A 26,585-nucleotide genomic window follows, 5' to 3' on the forward strand; every position below is an offset into this window, starting at 1 on the left:
ACACGCGTTGTATACGTCGCTATGAGTTCCATATCGAACAGGACGCGGCACGATGACCCTTTAACATCGGTTGTTTTTTGAAAAGCAATCCACAGTCCCTCTATCAAATCAGTGATAGATGGTCTGTAGATTGTCAAAGCTAAGGCGATGCCAGACTTCGGCTGAGAGAATCAAACGTTTTGCCTAGTCAACAATAGGTTTACCAAAATAATTGCAATCTGTGCGTTTTTGGCACGACACACAAAGCTTTGCGCAAAACCAACCGTGCTCTGGTCCGACTGTACAGCGCCCCGAAATGGAACTTCATACAAGTAACGTAACGAGGACGCCCGTGAGGTCATTCGGAGTGTCTTCTCAACAATTTAGCGTGACAAAATGTGATTCGTTTCCCATAAATACAACCCATATACTCCGTGACACATGTAATATTCCAATGATTATTAAATTTAAAATGATAAAATTTAACTCAACCACATTAAGACTTCTATTATTGGAAAGACTGACCTGACTGAGTACTATCGTTCTAGTAATGTGTTAAGCCGCCCAATAGTAACTGGTGGTTATCGCATAATTCAAATCATAAATCAATCAATCAATGATTTAGTTACTCCTGTATATAATTAATTATATAGTTAACGAGATTGAAATACAATTATACCATTCCTTGCATACAGATTAACTGTTGCCATTAGCTAAAATAGCACATATAGAACTGAGCTTAAATTATTCTAACATACAAGAACTGGTGCAACTCGATTGATGTATATAGAGGGCGCTACGATCATTAAATTTAAAATAATAACATTTAAATGAACCATACTAATACTTCGATCAATACCCTATTGGTTTGCGAAAATATATAATTAACAGATAGCTACAGGACGTCTACAACGACAGTAACGGTAGTTAACGACCTGTTTGGGGCCGAGGTAAACCGTTGCTGTACGAAGTAATACTGCAACTCTGAATAGTTTTAGGTGTGTGATTTTTATTTTGAGCCCAATCGGTGGTTGTGTCTTGTCACATCGTACGTGTGTTACGTGACTCATTTCGTATAGAAGGACATTGTGCCGATAAACTCCAGATATCTCGCCTGGTTGTCATAGTGAACTACTCGTTGCATTAGACCACTTAGACTTAGCTTAACTATAAAGTCACCAGGCATCCATATTGCTCGGTGATCAGGGACTCGTTGTTTCAATTACACCGCGTTTCTGCTCAAGAAATTTCTCATAGTGAAGGGAAAATTTGTATTCTCTATTTGGTTCATGTGAGAGCAAAAATATTTTCACATTCCTCCCTAGTAATCCCAGTAAAACAGGTATTGTTGAGAACGAAGAAACTAATAAACGGGTACTGATCGTAACAAAAAGAGAATATTCCCCTAGCAAACTATCCGCTATCGAAGCCAGCGTTTATTCGTCTCCACATTTATTATTAACATAATCTTGACTGTATTGACATTCAGTGATTTGTCGAAAGCTGTCGGAACTCCGTGAAAGTGGATACTGGCAGATCCCCCAGACAGCCCCTTTGCAAGAGATGGATATCTGAATAAAATAAATGAGCCTAACAAAATGTGGGGAATGTCAACAGTGCTAGTAGTCCCCGGTGAACACTAGGACTAATAGAGAAGGGCTTGGAAAAGTACACCGGCAGTCTTACGCCATACTTGGAACAGCCCACATACTTAGAAGAGTACTCTGCCGGTCACTGGTAGCATACTGGTTTTCGCATCAGACTCATGATCGGTAGACCCAAATTCAAATCCGGAGTGGAGACACTAAGGCTTTTGGATCGACTACTAGTCGCCTTCTGACAGTTAACATAATATAATGACGTGTCATCGTTGATGTTAAATATGTGCATAAAATGTAGTGTGTTCTAGGGGTCATTTATAAGTGATTCTAAGTATTATGAAGTAGTCCGATTTTTATATTTCCCAAGAAATAGCTAGACGCACGTTGGCATACTATAGCGATATGCATGAAAATAACTACATTATCACGTTTTTCTAAATCACTTTACAATATTATGTTACGGAGGTGAATGGAAAATAAATATCACATGACATTAACACATAATTTAAAAATAAAATGCTCTATTCTCAGCTGAACTTTGCAATACACATTAATATATCCATGGCGGAGAGAAAGAGTGGTATTTCTGGTTGTATTATTCAAGTTTACTATTTGTTCAGGGACTGGTGAATCCATCATAATTGTTGCGTTCGCATACAACTCATTAATTATGTGGCTTATTTCCTCGTTTGCCAGTTTTTTGTTGTTGTTTTTTTTTTACCACAGAGCGTGTTTGCAGCTTTTATTTACGATTAGTTGCGGAACGGGTTAAATCTAGTCACGCACATTTGTATTCATCGCTCATTCACGAGTATTCAATGAAGCACATTTATATGACGTAATTTATTTACGAACACTTTCGAATTGAACGGAACGTCGGATTATTTCTCGCGGCGACAATATATCTACCGTCTCTGACTGAAAACAAGTTCAAGACACATTCAAATAAACGCCGGGAAACAAATAGACATCAGTCATGTTGTACCATATATAATATTACTCATTTCTGCGAATCGTCTCAAGTTGAACTATTCCCTTAATCGCCAAATAGCCGGATATGGAATAATTTATAGCGGGCCGAGTTGTATTTCTATTGTGTATATTACATTGAAACCATATCATGTTAACTGCCGCCTTCATACAGACTATCATACCAATATCCAGGTTGTTTTTTAGTCTTTACTTATGAAATACAGTCAGTCACATGGCTTCTAGTTTACTCTAACCTTTGACACGTAAGTGTAAGTAGCATTGAAAGTTCGCGAACAACTTTAGTAGTAGAATACGTTAACGTTGTTACATCTTCGTTGGAGTTCAATTTGCTCGAAATGAGAAAAATGTACAGCGTATATTTGCATGATTTCTACAAATATAATTGGACTTTATTTGTTTGTTAATTTACGATGTTACTATAGTACTATTGCCGATGATATTGTACTTTATTTTGAACTATTTTAAATTTCAATAACACTGTCATACGAGAAACCTGTAGCATACTGATAACCCGCTCTGGAAAAAATTAGTCTGCGGTATCAGTAATACAATATACCTAATTGATACCGTATTGGTATTTCAGTCCGGGAACAGTAACTCTGTGGGATCAGTAACACGATACATCTAAAGGATGTAAATGTATCCTATTCGCATAAACGAATTTCGATTTCCATGTAAGTGACGTCACAGCATGGTTTGAAATATATATATAAATAGGTTTTGTCAATTACGTTTGTTTAATTCAACGTACTGGAAATTGATCGGTTCACTTCAGGTACAGTGGCAATAGTGTTCATATATCGGCGCTGATTTGTATTTCTGTGTTGTTCTATTCAATTATGCTTAATCATACGGTATCATTTTATTCAAGTTTATTCTGGAATGTACATACCGCTTATACCGTTAACATCAATTTAATTTTCATTATGATGCGTTTAAATAATGTAAATTGGAATTCCACATTGCGGACAACTTTGGAAATCACTGGTATGATTTCTCTGGATTCATGCTCAAATGTATTCAACACGAGCGTGCGCTACTAGCTGAACTGAAAGATACATCACTGGGCCTCGACACTGAGTCACTTATTACAACTATTTTGCGGGACTTGAAACACTCAAAGCATTTAGCAAATTATAATGTTCTATTTTAATATTCCATTATTCAACACAGGCAACCATCCACCATCGTCATGAATCTGTGTAAACTCATCGTCTCCATTATGTTCGCTGTCATAATTTTCGAGTTTGTTCACGTTGAAGGATGGCGACGTCGACGCCGTAGGCGGCGTAGATGCTCTCCCACAAACTGCTCTGTCGGGTTGTGGGGCGAGTGGACGCCATGTTCGGCACCATGTGGATATTCGGGCACAAAGTCCCGAGTGCGTGTCATTTCATCCCATGCACAGTGTGGAGGGTCATGTCCGTATGAATTAACGGAACAAATTCCATGCAATAGGGGCGGATGTCATGGTCACGGTAGGCCAATAGCGACGTCATGTTGGTGTGTCGCCGGATGGACTGGTGTATGTTGTAGTCAAGGTAATTCGTCTATTTACATTTACGTTATGGAAGTCAATTACTCTAACTCTACTCTGACTCATTATTTTATCTCGATTACGCGTATTCCATTCGGAAGTAGAATACAGATAGCATTATGATAATACGAAAACACAAAACATAGTTAAATGATGAAAACATTTTCTAAATTTTTCACAACAGTGGATATGATGTCACACTTTACCCACAATCCTTTACTGGAGAATCAAGATGGCGAGAATCAAGATATATGTATATATATATATGTAGGCTAATTGATATATGTGTATGTGTTTTTGAAGTGAATAGTATTTGCATTGTTACTACTACCAGACATCGATGAATGCGTCACTAATAATGGTCACTGTGCGCACACATGTCATAACACATGCTGGTAGTTTTACTTGTGGCTGTCGAACGGGCTACAGTACAATTATTCCCTAGGCGACTCACAATACGTAGTACCTTTGTCAAAACAAAAGGTATTACACCTCTAGAAACCACTTTATGACTCACCTGACCCGATAACATTTCGGGAAATAGAGTCAAAGTCCAAGGTCAAGTCCAAGGTATATGTGTGTATGTACACAATTTGTTTTATTGTTTATGTAACTGTTATTGGTCCTATTAGTACACGACGTTGAATGAAATGCTTATTTTATGGTATTATTCACTTGTACCAATAGACATCAACGAATGTGCTGCTAATAATGGTGGATGTGAGCACACATGTAGAAACACTGCTGGTAGTTTTACTTGTGGCTGTAGGAACGGGTACAGCATAGCATCAAATGGGAAAACATGCATAGGTAGGAAATTTGTCTATGTAGCATAACGTGTGTCCATATTTCATTGCCTTCTTTGAGTTTAAATCAGTTAAAAATTGGGATCTGTATTCATGTCTTTATATTTCCCCGGCGCTACGGAGAACTTACGAAAATATGCATACAAAAATGGTCAGAATTTTGAGCGAAAATATGTCACATGATACCTCAAATATTGTATGGGTATTATTATAACAATTAATTAGTTATTATTTTTTTTTTGCTTTGGTGTATTCCTAGTATCTTTTTTTTATCGTCATATCAGTTTAATACATTACTTAAACAATAATATTTGTATACACTGCAGAAGAACACTTTATACGGGTTCAACCGTATCAATTAATGATGCTGTCCATTTCTTACTTGCCTTTTCATAATTTAGATGTAGTTCATTATTAATGGTTGTTTTGAGCTTGGACATAAAAAAAGCAAAATTCGTTCTTGGGTCGCATTTATTTTGGCACCATCTCTTAAAAAGGGTGTGCATGGCAATAGTTAGAATTTGGTCGATAATTAATATGTTTGTTCCGGTAATAAGTGTTCTCATGTTTAACATTACGTCAGTGCCAAAGTAGATAAAGGTAAAACATCTGATTTTGCCCCAGAAATTCCGTACATCAATACAATTATAGAATATATGGAGACTGTCTTCAACGACGAAACACTTATCACAGAATGGTGTGTTTCGTATTTTCCATTTGTACAGATTATATCCATTTGGCAAGATACAATGAATAAATTTAAATATAAAATTTGACAGTTTTCTGTCATAAGTAGTGTACATACATCTTATTCCCCAAATATGTTTCCAATATTCAGCTGGTATGTCATACTTGTTAGACCACTCATATTCAACATAAGGTTTTTCAATTTGTTGTTGGGTCAAATTTGTGTACACCAACTTTGAAGTTATATTCAAAAGCATACCGTCATCATTATTAGTGTTAATATCAGATTCCGTGAAACACGCAAGCAAACTCATCGATGGTTTCAGGGCGTTACAAAGCATGTAATATTCATTTACCCAGTTAGTCTTGTTATATAAATGAAGTAGAATCTTGTCCAGGTCTATTTTGTTAGCAGTTATTATGTTTTGCATATAGATAATATTAGACTAAATCCAGTTAGAAAAGAATATGGGTTTTCCTTGCCAGTGGTAAACAATGAATCTATTAGTTATTAATTAATTATTTTTGTTCTTACATATGTATGTAAACTGTATATTCGTGTGTTTTTGATAGTTTAGATATAAATGAATGCAATACAAACATCCATGGGTGTGCTCATATATGTCATAACAATGATGGTAGTTTCACATGTGACTATAGGACGTGTGGTGTGTTCTGTTGATATTCGATGTGTTTTGTACAATGGTGTCACTGAAGGTGTATGTACTATAGTTTGCATAAATGTCAAATACGTAATAATTATAGTATTTCGTTTGCTCATAATATTCCATGAGCTTTGTTGTACAAGTGAGTGAGTGAGTGATTTACATTGAATGTACGACACAAACGAGGCAATTATATTTGTGTTTGTATCTAAATCCGTTTAATTTTTGTAAATTACTTTTGTTTTTTAACTATTCATATTCGACGTTGAATGCCATGCTTATATTATGGAATTGTTCACTTGTGTCAATAGACATCAACGAATGTGCTGCTAATAATGGTGGATGTGCGCACACATGTCATAATATTGCTGGTAGTTTTACATGTGGCTGTAGGACTGGATACAGATTAGCTTCCAATGGTAAATCCTGCACAGGTACGTCTTATCAACGAGGTTGAATTTACCTATTATAATTCATTCTGATTATGATTATAAATAACCGTATATTAGATTAGATTACTATGACATTTGTGTAATTGATTACACAAGTTCTATGCTTACAATCACCACACGTGAAAATATAATATATGTTTTCAACAAAATAAATATGAATGATTATTTTAATCAAACTAGAATGATTTGCGTTCGAGTACTAGAATAATGCCGTTCTCCCAAACTTTATGTATTAGAGGTTGTACACGAAGAACGAGGGAGCGGCGAGGTTTAATTTTGTTTGTAACCTCATTACAACATGCTGGCAATGAATTTTGGCACAAGACAGCTGATTAGTTCGTGTTATGCTGGCTTTTTAAAATTTAATTTAACATACTAGGCTTGGTCAACTTAATTTCTCCATCAACAAATCGTTCTCTAACTCCTATCAGCTGTTCACACTGGCCACACAGAAGCCAGGTACTTATATTGTCATGGATCTGTTAGTTATACTGACATTAGTGTGTTTACGTACAACTCAGTATTCACTCCCATAAAGTCTTCGTTTGACACTGTGTATACGAGCACGCTGTCTCGAACCAGAAAATTCCTACTTCTGTCGATACGCGACACATTGCATGAACTGAATGGCAGATAGAGAAGACATTGAACAAAACATCAACATTTGAAATGAATTCATGCCGTATATGACTCGTATAATATGGAAACATTTTAAGGGACTAAAGTCAAGGTCACACTGTGTATTAAAATGTGATCCTAATAAAACAATTATAAAATTATTGTGTGGGTATTATTATAAAAAAAATATTTTGTTATTACATATGTATGTAAACTGTATATTCGCGTGTTTCTGATATTTCAGATATAAATGAATGCAAAATAAACATCCATGGGTGTGCTCATATATGTCATAACAATGATGGTAGTTTTACATGTGACTGTGGGACAGGATACATATTAGCTTCCAATGGTAAATCCTGCACAGGTACATCTTGTCAACGAAGTGGAATTCACATATTATAGTTCATTCTGATTATGATTGTAAATATCCGTATATTATATTACTATGGAATTTATGTAATTCATTACACAAGTTCTATGCTTATGTCATGAATTTGTTTTTGCGTATCTGTTGACCGACTTAATTAGCTGATTATTAGCTGAATTGCTGTGTTATGTCTGTCATCGTTTAGGCCTATTTGAAGTTTTGGACGGAACTTGGCTCAGTGATTTGGAACTAATTACCAGATAACCGCCGCTATTCTGACTAAGATTCTGACAGTTGGTATTAATGTAGTGAACGATTAATCAAAAGATATGACGTATTCAGTGCTTAGTGTGATTGGCTTTATGATTGAAGGTTACGCCCTAGAGTCTTTTTACTGCTTTGTAATTGGTTAGAGTTTTGAAAATGAATAAAGAGAGTTTGAGTTGGTCTTGGCAAGTACTCCACGATAGACGCAGTCGAGGGCAGTCCTGGAGAGCCTTGGGGCGAGTGTTGACGCAGTCTAAAATAGTCTTGGGCCAGCCTTGCGATAGTCTTAGGGATTTTTCCCCAGGGCGCTGTGTCTTATAGAGTGCTCCACAGATCGACTAAGACGAGAGCTGAAACGTATTTCGTTGTGTGTGTCTTATTTGACTGTAAAGTATAAGTGACTTTCCCGATCCCGTACCTCAAGGGAACGCGATAGAGAGACGAGACGCTATTCCCCCCTGACACGTGTGGAGAACCCCGAGAGAAAGAATTTCCCCCTGATACTTACAATAACCACACATGGAAATATAATATATAACATAAATATGAATGTAATTTTTGATAATTTTAATTAAACTAGAATGATTTGCGTTCAAGTATTAAAATAATGCCGTTCTTCCAAACTTTATGTATTAGAGGTTGTACACGAAGAACGAGGGAGCGGCGAGATTTAATTTTGTTTGTAACCTCATTACAACATGCTTGCAATGCATTTTGCCGTAAGACAGCTGATTAGCTCGTGTTGCTGTGTGTATATTTGCAATTCCAGCGACTTTCCCCGCTTTGTACTACCTAGTACCTGGTATGCGCTAAAGAACCGTGCATTGAATGTTCTTCTTCACAAACTCGAGCTTGCCCAATAGAAAAATAGGTGTAGTAAACAACACGTGACAGAAGAGTGTTGTGAAGGTCTAACCCGAAACAATGCTGGCTTTTTAGAATTAACTTGACAAACTAGGCGAGGTCAACATAATTTCTCCATCAACAAATTATTCTCTAATTCCTATCAGCTGTTGACACTGGCCACTATGATACTTATGTTGTCATGGATCTTTTAGTTGTATTGGCATTAGTGTCACTCCCATAAAGTCTTCGTTTGACACTGTGTACATGAGCACGCTGTCTTGAAACGGAAAATTCCTAATTCTGTCCATACGCGACAATTTTAATGAACTGAATGGCAGATAGAGAAGACATTAAACAAAACATCAAAAATTGAAATGAACTCATACCGTAAACCATAGGTTAAATACCTTGACACTACACATAATTGTAGACACATTCAGTTGCGATATGGCTGAATGATCCCTCCGTGACCTCCAAATTAAATGTCGCTTGTTATTCGAGAATTGCTGTACCGACCATTTTTTGCATTTGAACAAAACGTTCATATGCGTACCCTTACATTGTCTAAAATCTGTATACTACTTCGTTGTATCTTCACTAGACATCGACGAATGTGCTGCTAATAATGGCGGGTGTGCGCACACATGTCAAAACAGTCCTGGTAGTTTTACTTGTGGTTGTAGACCAGGGTACAGCTTAGCATCAAATGGGAAAACATGTACAGGTAGGAGATATGTTCATTGTGTGTAAATTTCGACGAGTATGGATTTGAATATATTATGTGATTTGTACATATAAGGTGTAGAGTACTCATTACTACACAGATACTTTTAGTATAATTGCTCAACACTACACAAATATTGACCGTGGTCGTTGTCTTCCTAAATAGAGCACTGTTGACTAAGGCACATCCGAGTTCTACAATGTGTTCTGAAGGTCGTCAGATCTTAAACCGACTGCAACATAAATCAATATATATATTTTACCAAATAAACTACACATGTTTGTAAAAAGCTGCACACTACAAGAGCCCCGTTGCCATAGTACCAATGACATGATCCAAAATATCTCCATACACTACTGTTTATGTAAGCTCTCTCATAGCGCGTCATTTCCTTGTACTTTTATTTCCAGTAATCTTTTCCAAAATGATTATAACTAAACCAGCTTTAGACGATCGTCTGACATTTTAGTTGCCGCAATGTTTACATAAAAAAGGTACCCTGTGCAGAAAACACTCTAGTTCTACTAGATTTATTACTCTCACAACTCTAACTTTATGTCATATGTGCCAGTCACGACGATTAGCTGTTTTTAAGCGAATAGTTCCATGTCTCGTTTTGCTGTGTTCCATGTCTCGTTCTGATATCTTACTTACGCGTAAATGTATCACATATATATTGCATGTTACTTTCCCCCAATACATATAAAACATCTACGGTATGAAACATGAACGGACTAGAAATCGTCAAATGCGCTTCTTCCCGCGATTTATGGAATTATATGAACAATCAGTTAACAAGTTTGTTTGGGTCGTTACAAAAACACTTTTGACTTGATGGTGCAATTGTTGAATGAGTTTTTGAATGCAAAATATAGATCAATCAAATATGTTTTAAAAATTATAAAATTGTGATATTATGGTTAATATAGATGGAATATTCATTGACGTTGACAATCATTGAAGGGTAATTATACCACAGTACCTAATCACGCCTCTTGCATTATGTAATACCCTACAGATATAAATGACTGCAGTACGAACAACGGTGGATGTGATCACACGTGTCAGAACACTGATGGTAGTTTTATTTGCGGTTGTATGACGGGATACAGACTAACATGGAATAGAAAGTCGTGCATGGGTAAGAACATAATATATTAGCAAGTATTGTAATATGTTTCACAAATTATTGGAGAAATATACGATGTAGGGTGGAGAAAAATAATATTGTCTTAGAAATGAATTTACATAATTCAATATTTTGTACATAGACAATTGGCATATTTGGTCAGTTTATAATTATGTAAATTCATTTCTAAGACAATATTATTTTTGAGTTTTATTATTTTTGTGGTGAGTTGATTATGTTAACGTCAGTTTAATAACCCATCTTTATTTGTATAGGACATCAGCATTATATTGTCTAGATCTATTTAGTGATGGTCATTGTCATCAAGCATTATGATGTGTCAAAGGGTTTTTCTAAATACAATTCTTAGTCCGGTTTTCCACGTTTCTTCCCTATTCATTTTCTTGCTAGATATCAATGAATGTGCCAACAATGGTGGATGTGCGCACACATGTCATAACACTGCTGGTAGTTTTATCTGTACATGTAGGTCTGGGTACGACTTAGCATCTAATGGTAAATCGTGTACACGTACGAATAAAACATTTATGAATAAGTGTCTTCAGAATTTCTATATTCTATTAATTTCAGTTAAGATATGCCAATCCCAACTCATCGAAATGTGAATGGTTAAACCACTTATCGTGTGTTAGTAATTAGATTATGTACATCTACATTTAGTTAGCACAGAAACATGAGATATAGCCAATAGTATAACTAGTAAAATGTAATGCTTCTTTTCAAAGATACGTAACAGGAAAATAGTTTAATTGTATGTGGGTATAACATTATTATTCAACTGAACTTCAACAATTCAGTTTTGAAATGTCCATTGTAACAATTGTTCATGCATTTTACCAGATACACTGTTTCGGAGAATAATTCATATACGCAATATAATAGTATGTGACTTTGTTGAATTTTATACTACTCAAACCAACATGTTCATCTTTAATTTGAATAATAGTATAACGTAATTTTATTTTGTCATTCAATTTTTTGACATACAGATGTAAATGAATGTAGTACCAACAACAACGGTGGGTGTGCACACATGTGTCAGAACACTGATGGTAGTTTCACATGTGAGTGTAGAACGGGATACAGTTTGTCATCGAATGGAAAGTCATGCACAGGTAATTTAGTTCAGATTCGAAAACCAATAACGTGTAATTTCATTTCATAAATACTAGAGACCACAATTATACCATGAAATAAAAGTATATGACATGAATATTGACTTTTCATAAATATCAGGCTTCACAAGAGGAGTTGTTTGTTTTTAATAATTTCAAAGAATGCCAACAAATATATACTATTCGGAGGTTATAGACACAAATGTGTTGAACAGATGAAATAGTAGTGTGTCTCTTACATGAAGATTTCTAAATGCACTAATTAGACTGTATTATACAACTCAGATATCGATGAATGCAGTACAAACAACCATGGGTGTGCTCATATATGTCATAACAATGATGGTAGTTTTACATGTGACTGTAGAACAGGATACAGATTAGCTTCCAATGGTAAATCCTGCACAGGTACGTCTGGTCCACAGTGTATTGATGCAATGATCATTCTAACTTCATATTGATGTACATATGGCTGTTTAGTACTGGCTTTTAATGATTTGTGTCTGATTGTTTGTTTTGAAACTCGTTTACTACCCATTAAACATTAATTTCATACCCAAAGAATGACCAGATCTGAACATTTGACCTTGATATATTTATAATTATATGAGTTCGAGTGTTATATTAATATCATTCATTAGCGCATTTGATATATTTTATGTGTACTGTGAATATATCAATTATTTGCAACCCACTAAAACCACTACACGATGTCTCAATAGATATTAACGAATGCACCAATAATAATGGTGGATGTGAACATGTATGTCAAAATAGTGCTGGTAGCTTTACTTGTAGTTGTAGAGCGGGGTACAGATTAGCGTCCAATGGACTCTCGTGTTTAGGTATGCATCGATTTGATATTTGATAATTCTATTCGACGTAATTAAATTCTACATATGAAACACAAAAATGGAGATAGTAATCTGGAAGACCTGGCTTCGTCACAGTTCTTCATATACCATGCTTTGTTACTTTAGATATATCAAATTTCCTTGTTCTGAAATATCATTCACGTCAACAGATAGTTATTACTGTTTGGTTTCTCAATAGATATCAACGAATGCAGCAATAGTAATGGTGGATGTGAACACTTGTGTCATAACACTGCTGGTAGCTTTACTTGTAGTTGTACAGCAGGGTATAGTTTAGCATCTAATGGACTCTTGTGCATAGGTAGGTATTGACAAAACACAAAACGACGTATACATATATTCTGAGCGAGTACGTGGAGATAATCGTCTATTTGCACATTTCTGTCGTGTAGAAATCACAAAATATTGGCATAGAACAACAGATGTGCCCGCTTTCTGAATACAAGGTACATATTTGAATTTTGACTATGAGATTCGAGGAAATGTAGTACATTTTCGTCGGTTGTAGATATAAGGGTAACGTAACCCAATTTTTAATGAGGGTGTATTTGTATCAGACATCAGTATTATATTGTCTAGATCTATTTTGTGATGGTCATTGTCATCAAACATTGTGATGTGTCAAAGGATTTTTCTAAATACAATTCTTAGTCCGGTTTTCCATGTTTCCATATTCATTTTCTTGCTAGATATCAATGAATGTGCCAACAATGGTGGATGTGCACACACATGTCATAACACTGCTGGTAGTTTTATCTGTGTTTGCTGAATTTTATACTACTCAAACCAACATGTTCATCTTTAATTTGAATAATAGTATAACGTAATTTTATTTTGTCATTCAATTTTTTGACATACAGATGTAAATGAATGTAGTACCAACAACAACGGTGGGTGTGCACACACGTGTCAGAACACTGATGGTAGTTTCACATGTGAGTGTAGAACGGGATACAGTCTGTCATCGAATGGAAAGTCATGCACAGGTAATTTAGTTCAGATTCGAAAACCAATAACGTGTAATTTCATTTCATAAATACTAAAGACCACAATTATACCATGAAATAGAAGTATATGACATGAATATTGACTTTTCATAAATATCAGGCTTCACAAGAGGAGTTGTTTGTTTTTAATAATTTCAAAAAATGCCAACAAATATATACTATTCGGAGGTTATAGACACAAATGTGTTGAACAGATGAAATAGTAGTGTGTCTCTTACATGAAGATTTCTAAATGCACTAATTAAACTGTATTATACAACTCAGATATCGATGAATGCAGTACAAACAACCATGGGTGTGCTCATATATGTCATAACAATGATGGTAGTTTTACATGTGACTGTAGAACAGGATACAGATTAGCTTCCAATGGTAAATCCTGCACAGGTACGTCTGGTCCACAGTGTATTGATGCAATGATCATTCTAACTTCATATTGATGTACATATGGCTGTTTAGTACTGGCTTTTAATGATTTGTGTCTGATTGTTTGTTTTGAAACTCGTTTACTACCCATTAAACATTAATTTCATACCCAAAGAATGACCAGATCAGAACATTTGACCTTGATATATTTATAATTATATGAGTTCGAGTGTTATATTAATATCATTCATTAGCGCATTTGATATATTTTATGTGTACTGTGAATATATCAATTATTTGCAACCCACTAAAACTACTACACGATGTCTCAATAGATATTAACGAATGCACCAATAATAATGGTGGATGTGAACACGTATGTCAAAATAGTGCTGGTAGCTTTACTTGTAGTTGTAGAGCGGGGTACAGATTAGCGTCCAATGGACTCTCGTGTTTAGGTATGCATCGATTTGATATTTGATAATTCTATTCGACGTAATTAAATTCTACATATGAAACACAAAAATGGAGATAGTAATCTGGAAGACCTGGCTTCGTCACAGTTCTTCATATACCATGCTTTGTTACTTTAGATATATCAAATTTCCTTGTTCTGAAATATCATTCACGTCAACAGATAGTTATTACTGTTTGGTTTCTCAATAGATATCAACGAATGCAGCAATAGTAATGGTGGATGTGAACACTTGTGTCATAACACTGCTGGTAGCTTTACTTGTAGTTGTACAGCAGGGTATAGTTTAGCATCTAATGGACTCTTGTGCATAGGTAGGTATTGACAAAACACAAAACGACGTATACATATATTCTGAGCGAGTACGTGGAGATAATCGTCTATTTGCACATTTCTGTCGTGTAGAAATCACAAAATATTGGCATAGAACAACAGATGTGCCCGCTTTCTGAATACAAGGTACATATTTGAATTTTGACTATGAGATTCGAGGAAATGTAGTACATTTTCGTCGGTTGTAGATATAAGGGTAACGTAACCCAATTTTTAATGAGGGTGTATTTGTATCAGACATCAGTATTATATTGTCTAGATCTATTTTGTGATGGTCATTGTCATCAAACATTGTGATGTGTCAAAGGATTTTTCTAAATACAATTCTTAGTCCGGTTTTCCATGTTTCCATATTCATGTTCTTGCTAGATATCAATGAATGTGCCAACAATGGTTGATGTGCACACACATGTCATAACACTGCTGGTAGTTTTATCTGTGTTTGCTGAATTTTATACTACTCAAACCAACATGTTCATCTTTAATTTGAATAATAGTATAACGTAATTTTATTTTGTCATTCAATTTTTTGACATACAGATGTAAATGAATGTAGTACCAACAACAACGGTGGGTGTGCACACACGTGTCAGAACACTGATGGTAGTTTCACATGTGAGTGTAGAACGGGATACAGTCTGTCATCGAATGGAAAGTCATGCACAGGTAATTTAGTTCAGATTCGAAAACCAATAACGTGTAATTTCATTTCATAAATACTAAAGACCACAATTATACCATGAAATAGAAGTATATGACATGAATATTGACTTTTCATAAATATCAGGCTTCACAAGAGGAGTTGTTTGTTTTTAATAATTTCAAAAAATGCCAACAAATATATACTATTCGGAGGTTATAGACACAAATGTGTTGAACAGATGAAATAGTAGTGTGTCTCTTACATGAAGATTTCTAAATGCACTAATTAAACTGTATTATACAACTCAGATATCGATGAATGCAGTACAAACAACCATGGGTGTGCTCATATATGTCATAACAATGATGGTAGTTTTACATGTGACTGTAGAACAGGATACAGATTAGCTTCCAATGGTAAATCCTGCACAGGTACGTCTGGTCCACAGTGTATTGATGCAATGATCATTCTAACTTCATATTGATGTACATATGGCTGTTTAGTACTGGCTTTTAATGATTTGTGTCTGATTGTTTGTTTTGAAACTCGTTTACTACCCATTAAACATTTATTTCATACCCAAAGAATGACCAGATCTGAACATTTGACCTTGATATATTTATAACGATATGAGTTCGTGCGTTATATTAATATCATTCATTAGCGCATTTGAGATATTTTATGTGTACTGTGAATATATCAATTATTTGCAACCCACTAAAACCACTACACGATGTCTCAATAGATATTAACGAATGCACCAATAATAATGGTGGATGTGAACACGTATGTCAAAATAGTGCTGGTAGCTTTACTTGTAGTTGTAGAGCGGGGTACAGATTAGCGTCCAATGGACACTCGTGTTTAGGTATGCATCGATTTGATATTTGATAATTCTATTCGACGTAATTAAATTCTACATATGAAACACAAAAATGGAGATAGTAATCTGAAAGACCTGGCTTCGTCATAGTTCTTCATATACCATGCTTTGTTACTTTAGATATATCAAATTTCCTTGTTGTGAAATATCATTCACGTCAACAATTATTTATTACTGTTTGGTTTCTCAATAGATATCAACGAATGCAGCGATAATAATGGTGGATGTGAACACTTGTGTCATAACACTGCTGGTAGCTTTACTTGTAGTTGTACAGCAGGGTATAGTTTAGCATCTAATGGACTCTTGTGCATAGGTAGGTATTGACAAAACACAAAACGACGTATACATATATTCTGAGCGAGTACGTGGAGATAATCGTCTATTTGCACATTTCTGTCTTGTAGAAATCACAAAATATTGGCATAGAACAACAGATGTGCCCGCTTTCTGAATACAAAGTAACATATTTGAATTTTGACTGTGAGATTCGAGGAAATGTAGTACATTTTCGTCGGTTGTAGATATAAGGGTAACGTAACCCAATTTTTAATGAGGGTGTAACATTTTGTAAAATTTTTAATATTGTGGCGTATCAATATTACATATTGAGTTGAAAAAAATAATTGGAATAATTGAAAATTTGCTGTGTTCACGAGGTGCAGAATAAACTCACATACACACATACATATTTGTAAATATTCTGCTTGTGCCTACGAACCACAGCTGACATCCCACAATTTTACAATTAACAAAACTGAATTTCACATAGATAATAACGAATGCGATGAAGTGAATGGAGAATGTGAGCAAACCTGCATAAACACGGCCGGTAGTTACCAATGTGGATGTTATTCTGGATATATACTGGATTCAGACTTAAAATCCTGCTCAGGTAATCCATATAAACGATAATTGGTAATATACGAATTAATTAGAATATGCAAAATGCATAATAAACTAGAAACAATAATCGAATATTTGAGTTATAAAAATAGTTTAATTGTATGTGGGTATAACATTATTATTCAACTGAACTTCAACAATTCAGTTTTGAAATGTCCATTGTAACAATTGTTCATGCATGTTACCAGATACACTGTTTCGGAGAATAATTCATATACGCAATATAATAGTATGTGAGTTTGTTGAATTTTATACTACTCAAACCAAAATGTTCATCCTGAATTTGAATAATAGTATAACGTAATTTTAATTTTTCATTCATTTTTTTGACATACAGATTTAAATGAATGTAGTACCAACAACAACGGCGGGTGTGCACACATGTGCCAGAACACTGCTGGTAGTTTCACATGTGAGTGTAGAACGGGATACAGTTTGTCATCGAATGGAAAGTCATGCACAGGTAATTTAGTTCAGATTCGAAAACCAATAACGTGTAATTTCATTCCATAAATACTAGAGACCACAATTATACCATGAAATAAAAGTATATGGCATGAATATTGACTTTTCATAAATATCAGGCTTCACAAGAGGAGTTGTTTGTTTTTAATAATTTCAAAGAATGCCAACAAATATATACTATTCGGAGGTTATAGACACAAATGTGTTGAACAGATGAAATAGTAGTGTGTCTCTTACATGAAGATTTCTAAATGCACTAATTAAACTGTATTATACAACTCAGATATCGATGAATGCAGTACAAACATCCATGGGTGTGCTCATATATGTCATAACAATGATGGTAGTTTTACATGTGACTGTAGAACAGGATACAGATTAGCTTCCAATGGTAAATCCTGCACAGGTACGTCTGGTCCACAGTGTATTGATGCAATGATCATTCTAACTTCATATTGATGTACATATGGCTGTGTAGTACTGGCTTTTAATGATTTGTGTCTGATTGTTTGTTTTGAAACTCGTTTACTACCCATTAAACATTTATTTCATACCCAAAGAATGACCAGATCTGAACATTTGACCTTGATATATTTATAACTATATGAGTTCGTGCGTTATATTAATATCATTCATTAGCGCATTTGAGATACTTTATGTGTACTGTGAATATATCAATTATTTGCAACCCACTAAAACCACTACACGATGTCTCAATAGATATCAACGAATGCACCAATAATAATGGTGGATGTGAACACGTATGTCAAAATAGTGCTGGTAGCTTTACTTGTAGTTGTAGAGCGGGGTACAGATTAGCGTCCAATGGACTCTCGTGTTTAGGTATGCATCGATTAATGGTGGATGTGAACACTTGTGTCATAACACTGCTGGTAGCTTTACTTGTAGTTGTACAGCAGGGTATAGTTTAGCATCTAATGGACTCTTGTGCATAGGTAGGTATTGACAAAACACAAAACGACGTATACATATATTCTGAGCGAGTACGTGGAGATAATCGTCTATTTGCACATTTCTGTCGTGTAGAAATCACAAAGTATTGGCACAGAACAACAGATGTGCCCGCTTTCTGAATACAAGGTACATATTTGAATTTTGACTATGAGATTCGAGGAAATGTAGTACATTTTGGTCGGTTGTAGATATAAGGGTAACGTAACCCAATTTTTAATGAGGGTGTATTTGTATCAGACATTAGTATTATATTGTCTAGATCTATTTAGTGATGGTCATTGTCATCAAACATTTTGATTTGTCAAAGGGTTTTTCTAAATAAAATTCTTAGTCCGGTTTTCCATGTTTCCATATTCATTTTCTTGCTAGATATCAATGAATGTGCCAACAATGGTGGATGTGCACACACATGTCATAACACTGCTGGTAGTTTTATCTGTGTTTGCTGAATTTTATACTACTCAAACCAACATGTTCATCTTTAATTTGAATAATAGTATAACGTAATTTTATTTTGTCATTCAATTTTTTGACATACAGATGTAAATGAATGTAGTACCAACAACAACGGTGGGTGTGCACACACGTGTCAGAACACTGATGGTAGTTTCACATGTGAGTGTAGAACGGGATACAGTCTGTCATCGAATGGAAAGTCATGCACAGGTAATTTAGTTCAGATTCGAAAACCAATAACGTGTAATTTCATTTCATAAATACTAAAGACCACAATTATACCATGAAATAAAAGTATATGACATGAATATTGACTTTTCATAAATATCAGGCTTCACAAGAGGAGTTGTTTGTTTTTAATAATTTCAAAAAATGCCAACAAATATATACTATTCGGAGGTTATAGACACAAATGTGTTGAACAGATGAAATAGTAGTGTGTCTCTTACATGAAGATTTCTAAATGCACTAATTAAACTGTATTATACAACTCAGATATCGATGAATGCAGTACAAACAACCATGGGTGTGCTCATATATGTCATAACAATGATGGTAGTTTTACATGTGACTGTAGAACAGGATACAGATTAGCTTCCAATGGTAAATCCTGCACAGGTACGTCTGGTCCACAGTGTATTGATGCAATGGTCATTCTAACTTCATATTGATGTAAATATGGCTGTTTAGTACTGGCTTTTAATGATTTGTGTCTGATTGTTTGTTTTGAAACTCGTTTACTACCCATTAAACATTCATTTCATACCCAAAGAATGACTAGATCTGAACACTTGGCCTGTATATATTTATAATTATATGAGTTCGAGTGTTATATTAATATCATTCATTATCGCATTTGAGATATTTTATGTGTACTGTGAATATATCAATTATTTGCAACCCACTAAAACCACTACACGATGTCTCAATAGATATCAACGAATGCACCAATAATAATGGTGGATGTGAACACGTATGTCAAAATAGTGCTGGTAGCTTTACTTGTAGTTGTAGAGCGGGGTACAGATTAGCGTCCAATGGACTCTCGTGTTCAGGTATGCATCGATTTAATATTTGGTAATTCTATTCGACGTAATTAAATTCTACATATGAAACACGAAAATGGAGATAGTAATCTGAAAGACCTGGCTTCGTCATAGTTCTTCATGTACCATGCTTTGTTACTTTAGATATATCAAATTTCCTTGTTCTGAAATATCATTCACGTCAACAAATAGTTATTACTGTTTGGTTTCTCAATAGATATCAACGAATGCAGCAATAGTAATGGTGGATGTGAACACTTGTGTCATAACACTGCTGGTAGCTTTACTTGTAGTTGTACAGCAGGGTATAGTTTAGCATCTAATGGACTCTTGTGCATAGGTAGGTATTGACAAAACACAAAACGACGTATACATATATTCTGAGAAATTACGTGGAGATAATCGTCTATTTCCACATTTCTGTCTTGCAGAAATCACAACATACTGGCATAGAACTTAAATTTTGACCTTGGGATTAACGGAAATGTCGTTGGTTATAGATATAAGGGTAGCATAACCCAATTTTTTAATGAGGTTGTAACATTTGTTTTAGAATTTTTAACATTGTGGCGTATAATGTACAACAATTTTTTTTTTACATAGTGATGCTGGTTTGAGTTTTAAAAAAATAATTATGATAATTGAAGTTTTGCTTTGTTCACGACATTATATGCATATTTGGTATGAGTGTGAAGACAAAAAGTACATACTTATATGTAAGTATTCTGACTGTGCCACAGAACCTCGCTGCACAATCAGCTGACATCCCAGAAATAGACATTTACGTGACCTCACAGTGAGGAGCAAACAATATATATATATATATGAAACTGTTTGGAGGATTCTTTTACAATTAACAAAACTGAATTTCACATAGATAATAACGAATGCGATGACGTGAATGGGGAATGTGAGCAAACCTGCATAAACACGGCTGGCAGTTACCAATGTGGATGTTATTCTGGATATATACTAGATTCAGACTTAAAATCCTGCTCAGGTAATTCATATAAACGATAATTGGTAATATACGAATTAATTAGAATATGCAAAATGCATAATAAACTAGAAACAATAATCGAATATTTGAGTTATGACAGTTTTTATGTATACCGGATGCTGGAATAGTAATTTGTTTTGTTTTTAACTTTAAGATATCGACGAGTGTATGAATACCGATATTGCTTGCGAGCATGGTTGTACAAACACACCTGGCAGCTACATATGTACCTGTAGTGTCGGATTCGGTTTGGATGAAAATGGACACTCTTGTTCAGGTAAATTGAGTTTATTATTTTGTGACTTCCAGTACGGTACTTCTCAATGTTTAGGAAATCATTGTTATATCCTCTATATATGGACGAGTTTACACAAAGCCATGAGTGTTTTGATATCATTTTATTACACGACCATATGAAAAAATCTGCAACTCGGACACAAATGGTCCATATTTCAAATAGGTGATTTAAAATATACACAACTTTCCATCCTGTGAAACGTAATTAGTTGTCGACATGATACTGAACTACTTAAAAGTAATCAACACGTAATAGTGCAAGTGTTAAATGTGCGAAGTGTCATATATGACATTCTAAACATATAAGCTACTCGAATCTGATTACATTCTACGTGTGTGTTGGCAAATATAATACACGTTTCATACTTCATGGATTTTATGCGGGTTATAATATATGTGGTAATACCGTTTACACGTAATACAATTATAGTTTCCTACTTAGGTGTAAATATGATGTTAATATATGTATTATTACTATTAGCACATATTATAATATATTGTGTTTTCATTTAGATGTTGACGAATGCACACAGGACCATGGATGCTCTAACATATGTGTTAATACCGTTGGCACATACATCTGCCAATGTGAGTCTGGATACGTACTAAAAGATTTTGGCAAGACGTGTGTAGGTAGGTCACAAACGAATTACGAGCAGGGATTGTTTGTTAAATATTTCTCGCAATCCGTCGATATTATAACGTCTAATTACATTTTTATTTAAATACATATATAAATAAATAGCATGAGTGTTGTGAATATTGCGTGCATTATTATTCAATGAGTTATTGCAATGTATGTCGCAATCACTGTGTTCAACATTCTCTCAGATATCAACGAGTGTTCAGACAGTAACGGTGGATGTGCGCATGTCTGTGTAAACAATCCTGGTAGTTTCTCTTGTCAGTGTGACGCAGGATATATTGTAGGAATAGATGGAACATCTTGTATAGGTGAGACAATTTATGAAAATATAAACGTGGGAAGTAATATATTGAGAACTAGTCAGTTTCTGGTAAACTTCTTATAAGCTTACGAATCAATCATAATTGAGACAATAGTAATATATAAATATCACAGTGTGTATGAATAGATTACAATTACACATGGTGTAGATCAGATAACAAGTAATTGGGCAACATAATATGTGTACTTATGGAAATGTAGACTAAGACTATGCGTAGCATTATGCGACTAATAAATATAAGAATAATTGTGATGTGACTTAAAGCGGGCGGGGGGTCGTCACATGCGCGCGCGCGGGAATTGAGTACCAAGCGACGATCACAACACACGCTAAAAACGCAAACGCTCATGGGTAGAAGCTTGTTTGTAAACAATGACACGCTATGGTCATCTGACGCAAGCGCAGGTGAAGACTCCCTCGTTTTAATTGTCACAATTCCCTAATACTCCTCGTTGATTAAAATGATCTTGTATACTTATCACATATAATATATGTTTTTGTAAACAGATGTAAATGAATGTAGTAATAATAATGGTGGTTGTCAAGATATATGTCATAACATTGCTGGTAGTTTTGCATGTGATTGCAGTACTGGATATACGTTAGCTGAAAATGACATGGAATGTATAGGTAATAATATAAAATAGTGCTCAGAATCGGCCATTAACGGTACCTGTGGGAGATTTCACTGTGACTGTGAATCGATTGTTAAATAATTTAAATAACCGCGTTGTTATGTGAATGCGTTATGATTCTACGTGTTACCACCAAATGTTAATGTGTGTGTGACTTTTATTTTCTGCAGACATAAATGAATGTAGCGTTAATAATGCTGGATGTGATCATACTTGTCAAAATACTGCTGGTAGTTTTACTTGTGGTTGTAGGAACGGGTACAGATTATTATCCAATGGAATGTCTTGCGCCGGTAAGTTGAATATACAGAAACACGTTTCCATGTATTTTATGTGGTCTGCACGACGTATGTTTGATAACAACACAGAGACCTGTCTTGCATCGCTAAATTTCCGCATTCAATATTAAGTTGAAATACATTGCACCTACCTTCAATGTTTTGTTTCTTGCCCACAAAAATAAGTAATTATAAAATAACGTGTACTTTTGACAAATATGTATTCATCTATTACAACCTTTGCCGATATAACTGGCTGTGTATGTGTTGGTGGCGCTGTACTGACGTCTTTGTTTCATCACAGACAACAATGAATGCAGTGTTAATAATGGTGGTTGTTCTCAGACATGTATAAACAATGTTGGTAGTTTCACATGCTCCTGTAACTATGGATACAGCTTGGCCTCGGATAACAAGTCTTGCATAGGTAAATTACGTTTAATTACTGTCTCATATGTGCAGGGGGACTTGGTATATTGTATAACTGGTAATACAAATAAATACTCTCAGAGAAAATATATTTTATGAGCACTTTAGAACGTGACGCGTCAGTAATTTAAAGGGCGGTGGTCGTCGCGCCACACATGCGTGGGATGTATGGGTCTCATATAATCCAAGATGGCGACTTTTACTGTTGCGCATATCAACTAGTACAAACTGAGACGTTACCATTCTTTAATTAGGTATTTTTTAGGTAATTGGAAGGTATTGAAGAAGTCACCGGCGGTAATTAGTGCAAGTCACGCCCATGCCAAACCTCATACTTGTGATTCCATTAGAAGGGGGCATTGAATTGTGAAGAAATCAGTGTGTATCAACACAAATGTCACACATGCGCAGCGCGACGACCACCGCCTTTTAAAATGTGCCTTGACACATTTACAATAAATGGGTATATGTTTTGTGAATATATATAGACTTATAAGAATATATAATTATGTGACCGATTGCAACTGGCAAAACACAATCGGAGCTGCAAAAATAAATGTTCACATGTTACTGATGTATTTAGATATAACGAGGCAAATAACTGGAAATATGTTGTTGTTGTTGTTGTTGTTGTTGTTGTTGTTGTTTGTAACTATTAAATACTGTAATGTTTTCTCGCCACTTTATCCGTAATGTGTCAACAACAACAATAACAACAACAACAACAACAAAAGAAACAATATCAGAGAACGCTGCTTTACATGATATAAGGAAATACTCAGATCTCAGATCTTTATCACAGACGTCGACGAGTGCACAGATATGAATGGTGGATGTGACCATGTATGTTTGAACTTAGCTGGCAGCTACCAATGTCAATGTGACCTTGGATATATTCTGGAGACAGATGGAAAGACGTGTGCAGGTTAGACAAAGAGTTCGGTTTCACTAGTAGGCGATTGAGTAACGGACGGGTTTCCATATACTCTTGATATCACCATCCTCAATAATATATTGGTTCACGTTTTCCACACAGATATTGATGAATGCATGTTGGCAACAAATGATTGTGATCAAGGATGTACAAATACACCTGGAAGTTTTATGTGTTTGTGTAGCTTTGGGTACATTTTAGATGAAGACGAGCGAGCATGTGCAGGTATTGAATTGTCACTGTTATTTTAAGTGAGACAAGTTTAATTCTAATATTTATATTATGATACAGATCGCACGTGACATAAACATTTTTTTGTTCAGGATAAGTAGCCTAACTTCATTCAAATTAATCTTGATTCAAAACACAATTCATTTTGCTCCTAGTGATTGTACAATCATTCTGTAGGTGAAGAATTAGTTGAATTGAAATATCGAATGACACCCGTAATTTTATTACTGTGCCTTGTATAGTATACGAAATACCGAATTATTATGTTGATATCGTGTTTTCAGTTACATTGTCCGTGGCATTTACTTTCTTCAGAACGTGGCACGAATTAATTGCTCCCATGTGTTGAACCGGTTTGTGAAAAAAGTCACTGCCGTGTTTTAATTCAGCTTTTTATTTTTAAAAACCGCCAAGTTTGTCTGATTTTTAAGAAAATTCATATTTGTATACAAATTTCACGCTGTTTGGATGTAAAATGATCAAGCAATCAGCTTGGATTGGGGTTTTCGCTAGCTCGCTCAGTAATGAGCGAATTTTTGGAGATCAGTTGTCATTCCCGTGACAGGGAGAGTGATCTCAAAATGAGAGTTTGTGGGTTTGATTATCAACCTCTTATACACATGTATACATTTTAGATTGTTTGGTCTAAACTCAGTAGGAGGTGGTAAAAATGTCAGTTCTATGCAGATTTTTGCAAATCGTGATTAACTATTTAATCCCGAGCGATTGTTATTCATATCCTGAATACGAATATATACTAAACATTATTCTGTTTTTAATTTAGATGTGAATGAGTGCAGCGTTAACAATGGTGACTGCAGTCAAACATGTGTTAATACCCTTGGGAGTTATATGTGTGTATGTGATACGGGATATGAACCAGGAACAGACGGGGAGACATGTATAGGTAATGTGAACATATGTCAAATCAAGTCATATCTTTTTTTTGTGTACTTTGCTGATCTATCCCAACATAATCGTACTGTGAAATTCAAAAATATGTCTTACATAACAAACTAACGGTCTCCATAAACATTTGTATCACCAACAACAAGGTACAATCCAGGTACTTCCATGCAACACAGTTAAACAGTAGTATTCTAACTTTATAGTGTGGGTTTTACATTTTACCATATGTGAGTATTACATTTATACAATTGCTGAATACATTGCGAATGTGCACACTACTGATGGATTTTGTACATATGATATTGATATGTTCTAGCTTTTGTCAATAACTTTTAAATTGCAATTGTAACTTTTAAACACAGATGTCAATGAATGTATTGCCGACAACGGCGGATGTGAACACAGCTGTGTGAACACAGCTGGAAGTCACCATTGTCAGTGTAATGCAGGGTACACCATGGGAAATGACGGTGCTTCATGTGAAGGTGAGTGGACGCTGCTAAGTTAATAAATATCCTAACTTAATAACGTATTTCCGGAAATGAACCAACATTCAAATATTACTTATAATGACACGATGACGGTGTTTTATCAGACGATATTGAAAATGAACAATGTATCTGCCTTTATATAAAAGTGTATGATGAGTCACGTGTCATATCAT

General features: G+C 35.0%; 1 protein-coding gene across 1 annotated transcript in view; it reads left to right on the top strand.

Moving 5' to 3' along the window:
* The first annotated feature begins 3,309 nt into the window (after positions 1-3,309).
* LOC100372133 (uncharacterized) overlaps positions 3,310-26,585 on the top strand; it is a 31,791-nt gene continuing 8,515 nt past the window's right edge. The window contains exons 1-35 of the mRNA XM_085505238.1: positions 3,310-3,348; positions 3,747-4,114; positions 4,798-4,920; positions 6,580-6,702; positions 9,423-9,545; positions 10,564-10,686; positions 11,685-11,810; positions 12,096-12,218; positions 12,533-12,655; positions 12,864-12,986; positions 13,546-13,671; positions 13,957-14,079; positions 14,394-14,516; positions 14,725-14,847; positions 15,407-15,532; positions 15,818-15,940; positions 16,586-16,708; positions 17,165-17,287; positions 17,636-17,761; positions 18,047-18,169; positions 19,279-19,404; positions 19,690-19,812; positions 20,127-20,249; positions 20,458-20,580; positions 21,118-21,240; positions 21,395-21,517; positions 22,051-22,170; positions 22,369-22,491; positions 23,013-23,135; positions 23,311-23,433; positions 23,723-23,845; positions 24,650-24,772; positions 24,884-25,006; positions 25,797-25,919; positions 26,284-26,406. Coding sequence (XP_085361364.1) covers positions 3,766-4,114; positions 4,798-4,920; positions 6,580-6,702; positions 9,423-9,545; positions 10,564-10,686; positions 11,685-11,810; positions 12,096-12,218; positions 12,533-12,655; positions 12,864-12,986; positions 13,546-13,671; positions 13,957-14,079; positions 14,394-14,516; positions 14,725-14,847; positions 15,407-15,532; positions 15,818-15,940; positions 16,586-16,708; positions 17,165-17,287; positions 17,636-17,761; positions 18,047-18,169; positions 19,279-19,404; positions 19,690-19,812; positions 20,127-20,249; positions 20,458-20,580; positions 21,118-21,240; positions 21,395-21,517; positions 22,051-22,170; positions 22,369-22,491; positions 23,013-23,135; positions 23,311-23,433; positions 23,723-23,845; positions 24,650-24,772; positions 24,884-25,006; positions 25,797-25,919; positions 26,284-26,406 — 4,420 coding nt within the window. The 5' untranslated portion in view covers positions 3,310-3,348; positions 3,747-3,765. The remainder of the gene's footprint in view (positions 3,349-3,746; positions 4,115-4,797; positions 4,921-6,579; positions 6,703-9,422; positions 9,546-10,563; positions 10,687-11,684; positions 11,811-12,095; positions 12,219-12,532; positions 12,656-12,863; positions 12,987-13,545; positions 13,672-13,956; positions 14,080-14,393; positions 14,517-14,724; positions 14,848-15,406; positions 15,533-15,817; positions 15,941-16,585; positions 16,709-17,164; positions 17,288-17,635; positions 17,762-18,046; positions 18,170-19,278; positions 19,405-19,689; positions 19,813-20,126; positions 20,250-20,457; positions 20,581-21,117; positions 21,241-21,394; positions 21,518-22,050; positions 22,171-22,368; positions 22,492-23,012; positions 23,136-23,310; positions 23,434-23,722; positions 23,846-24,649; positions 24,773-24,883; positions 25,007-25,796; positions 25,920-26,283; positions 26,407-26,585) is intronic.

Source organism: Saccoglossus kowalevskii, chromosome 11, assembly GCF_978046115.1.
Source record: "Saccoglossus kowalevskii chromosome 11, keSacKowa6.1, whole genome shotgun sequence".
Lineage (NCBI taxonomy): Eukaryota > Metazoa > Hemichordata > Enteropneusta > Harrimaniidae > Saccoglossus > Saccoglossus kowalevskii.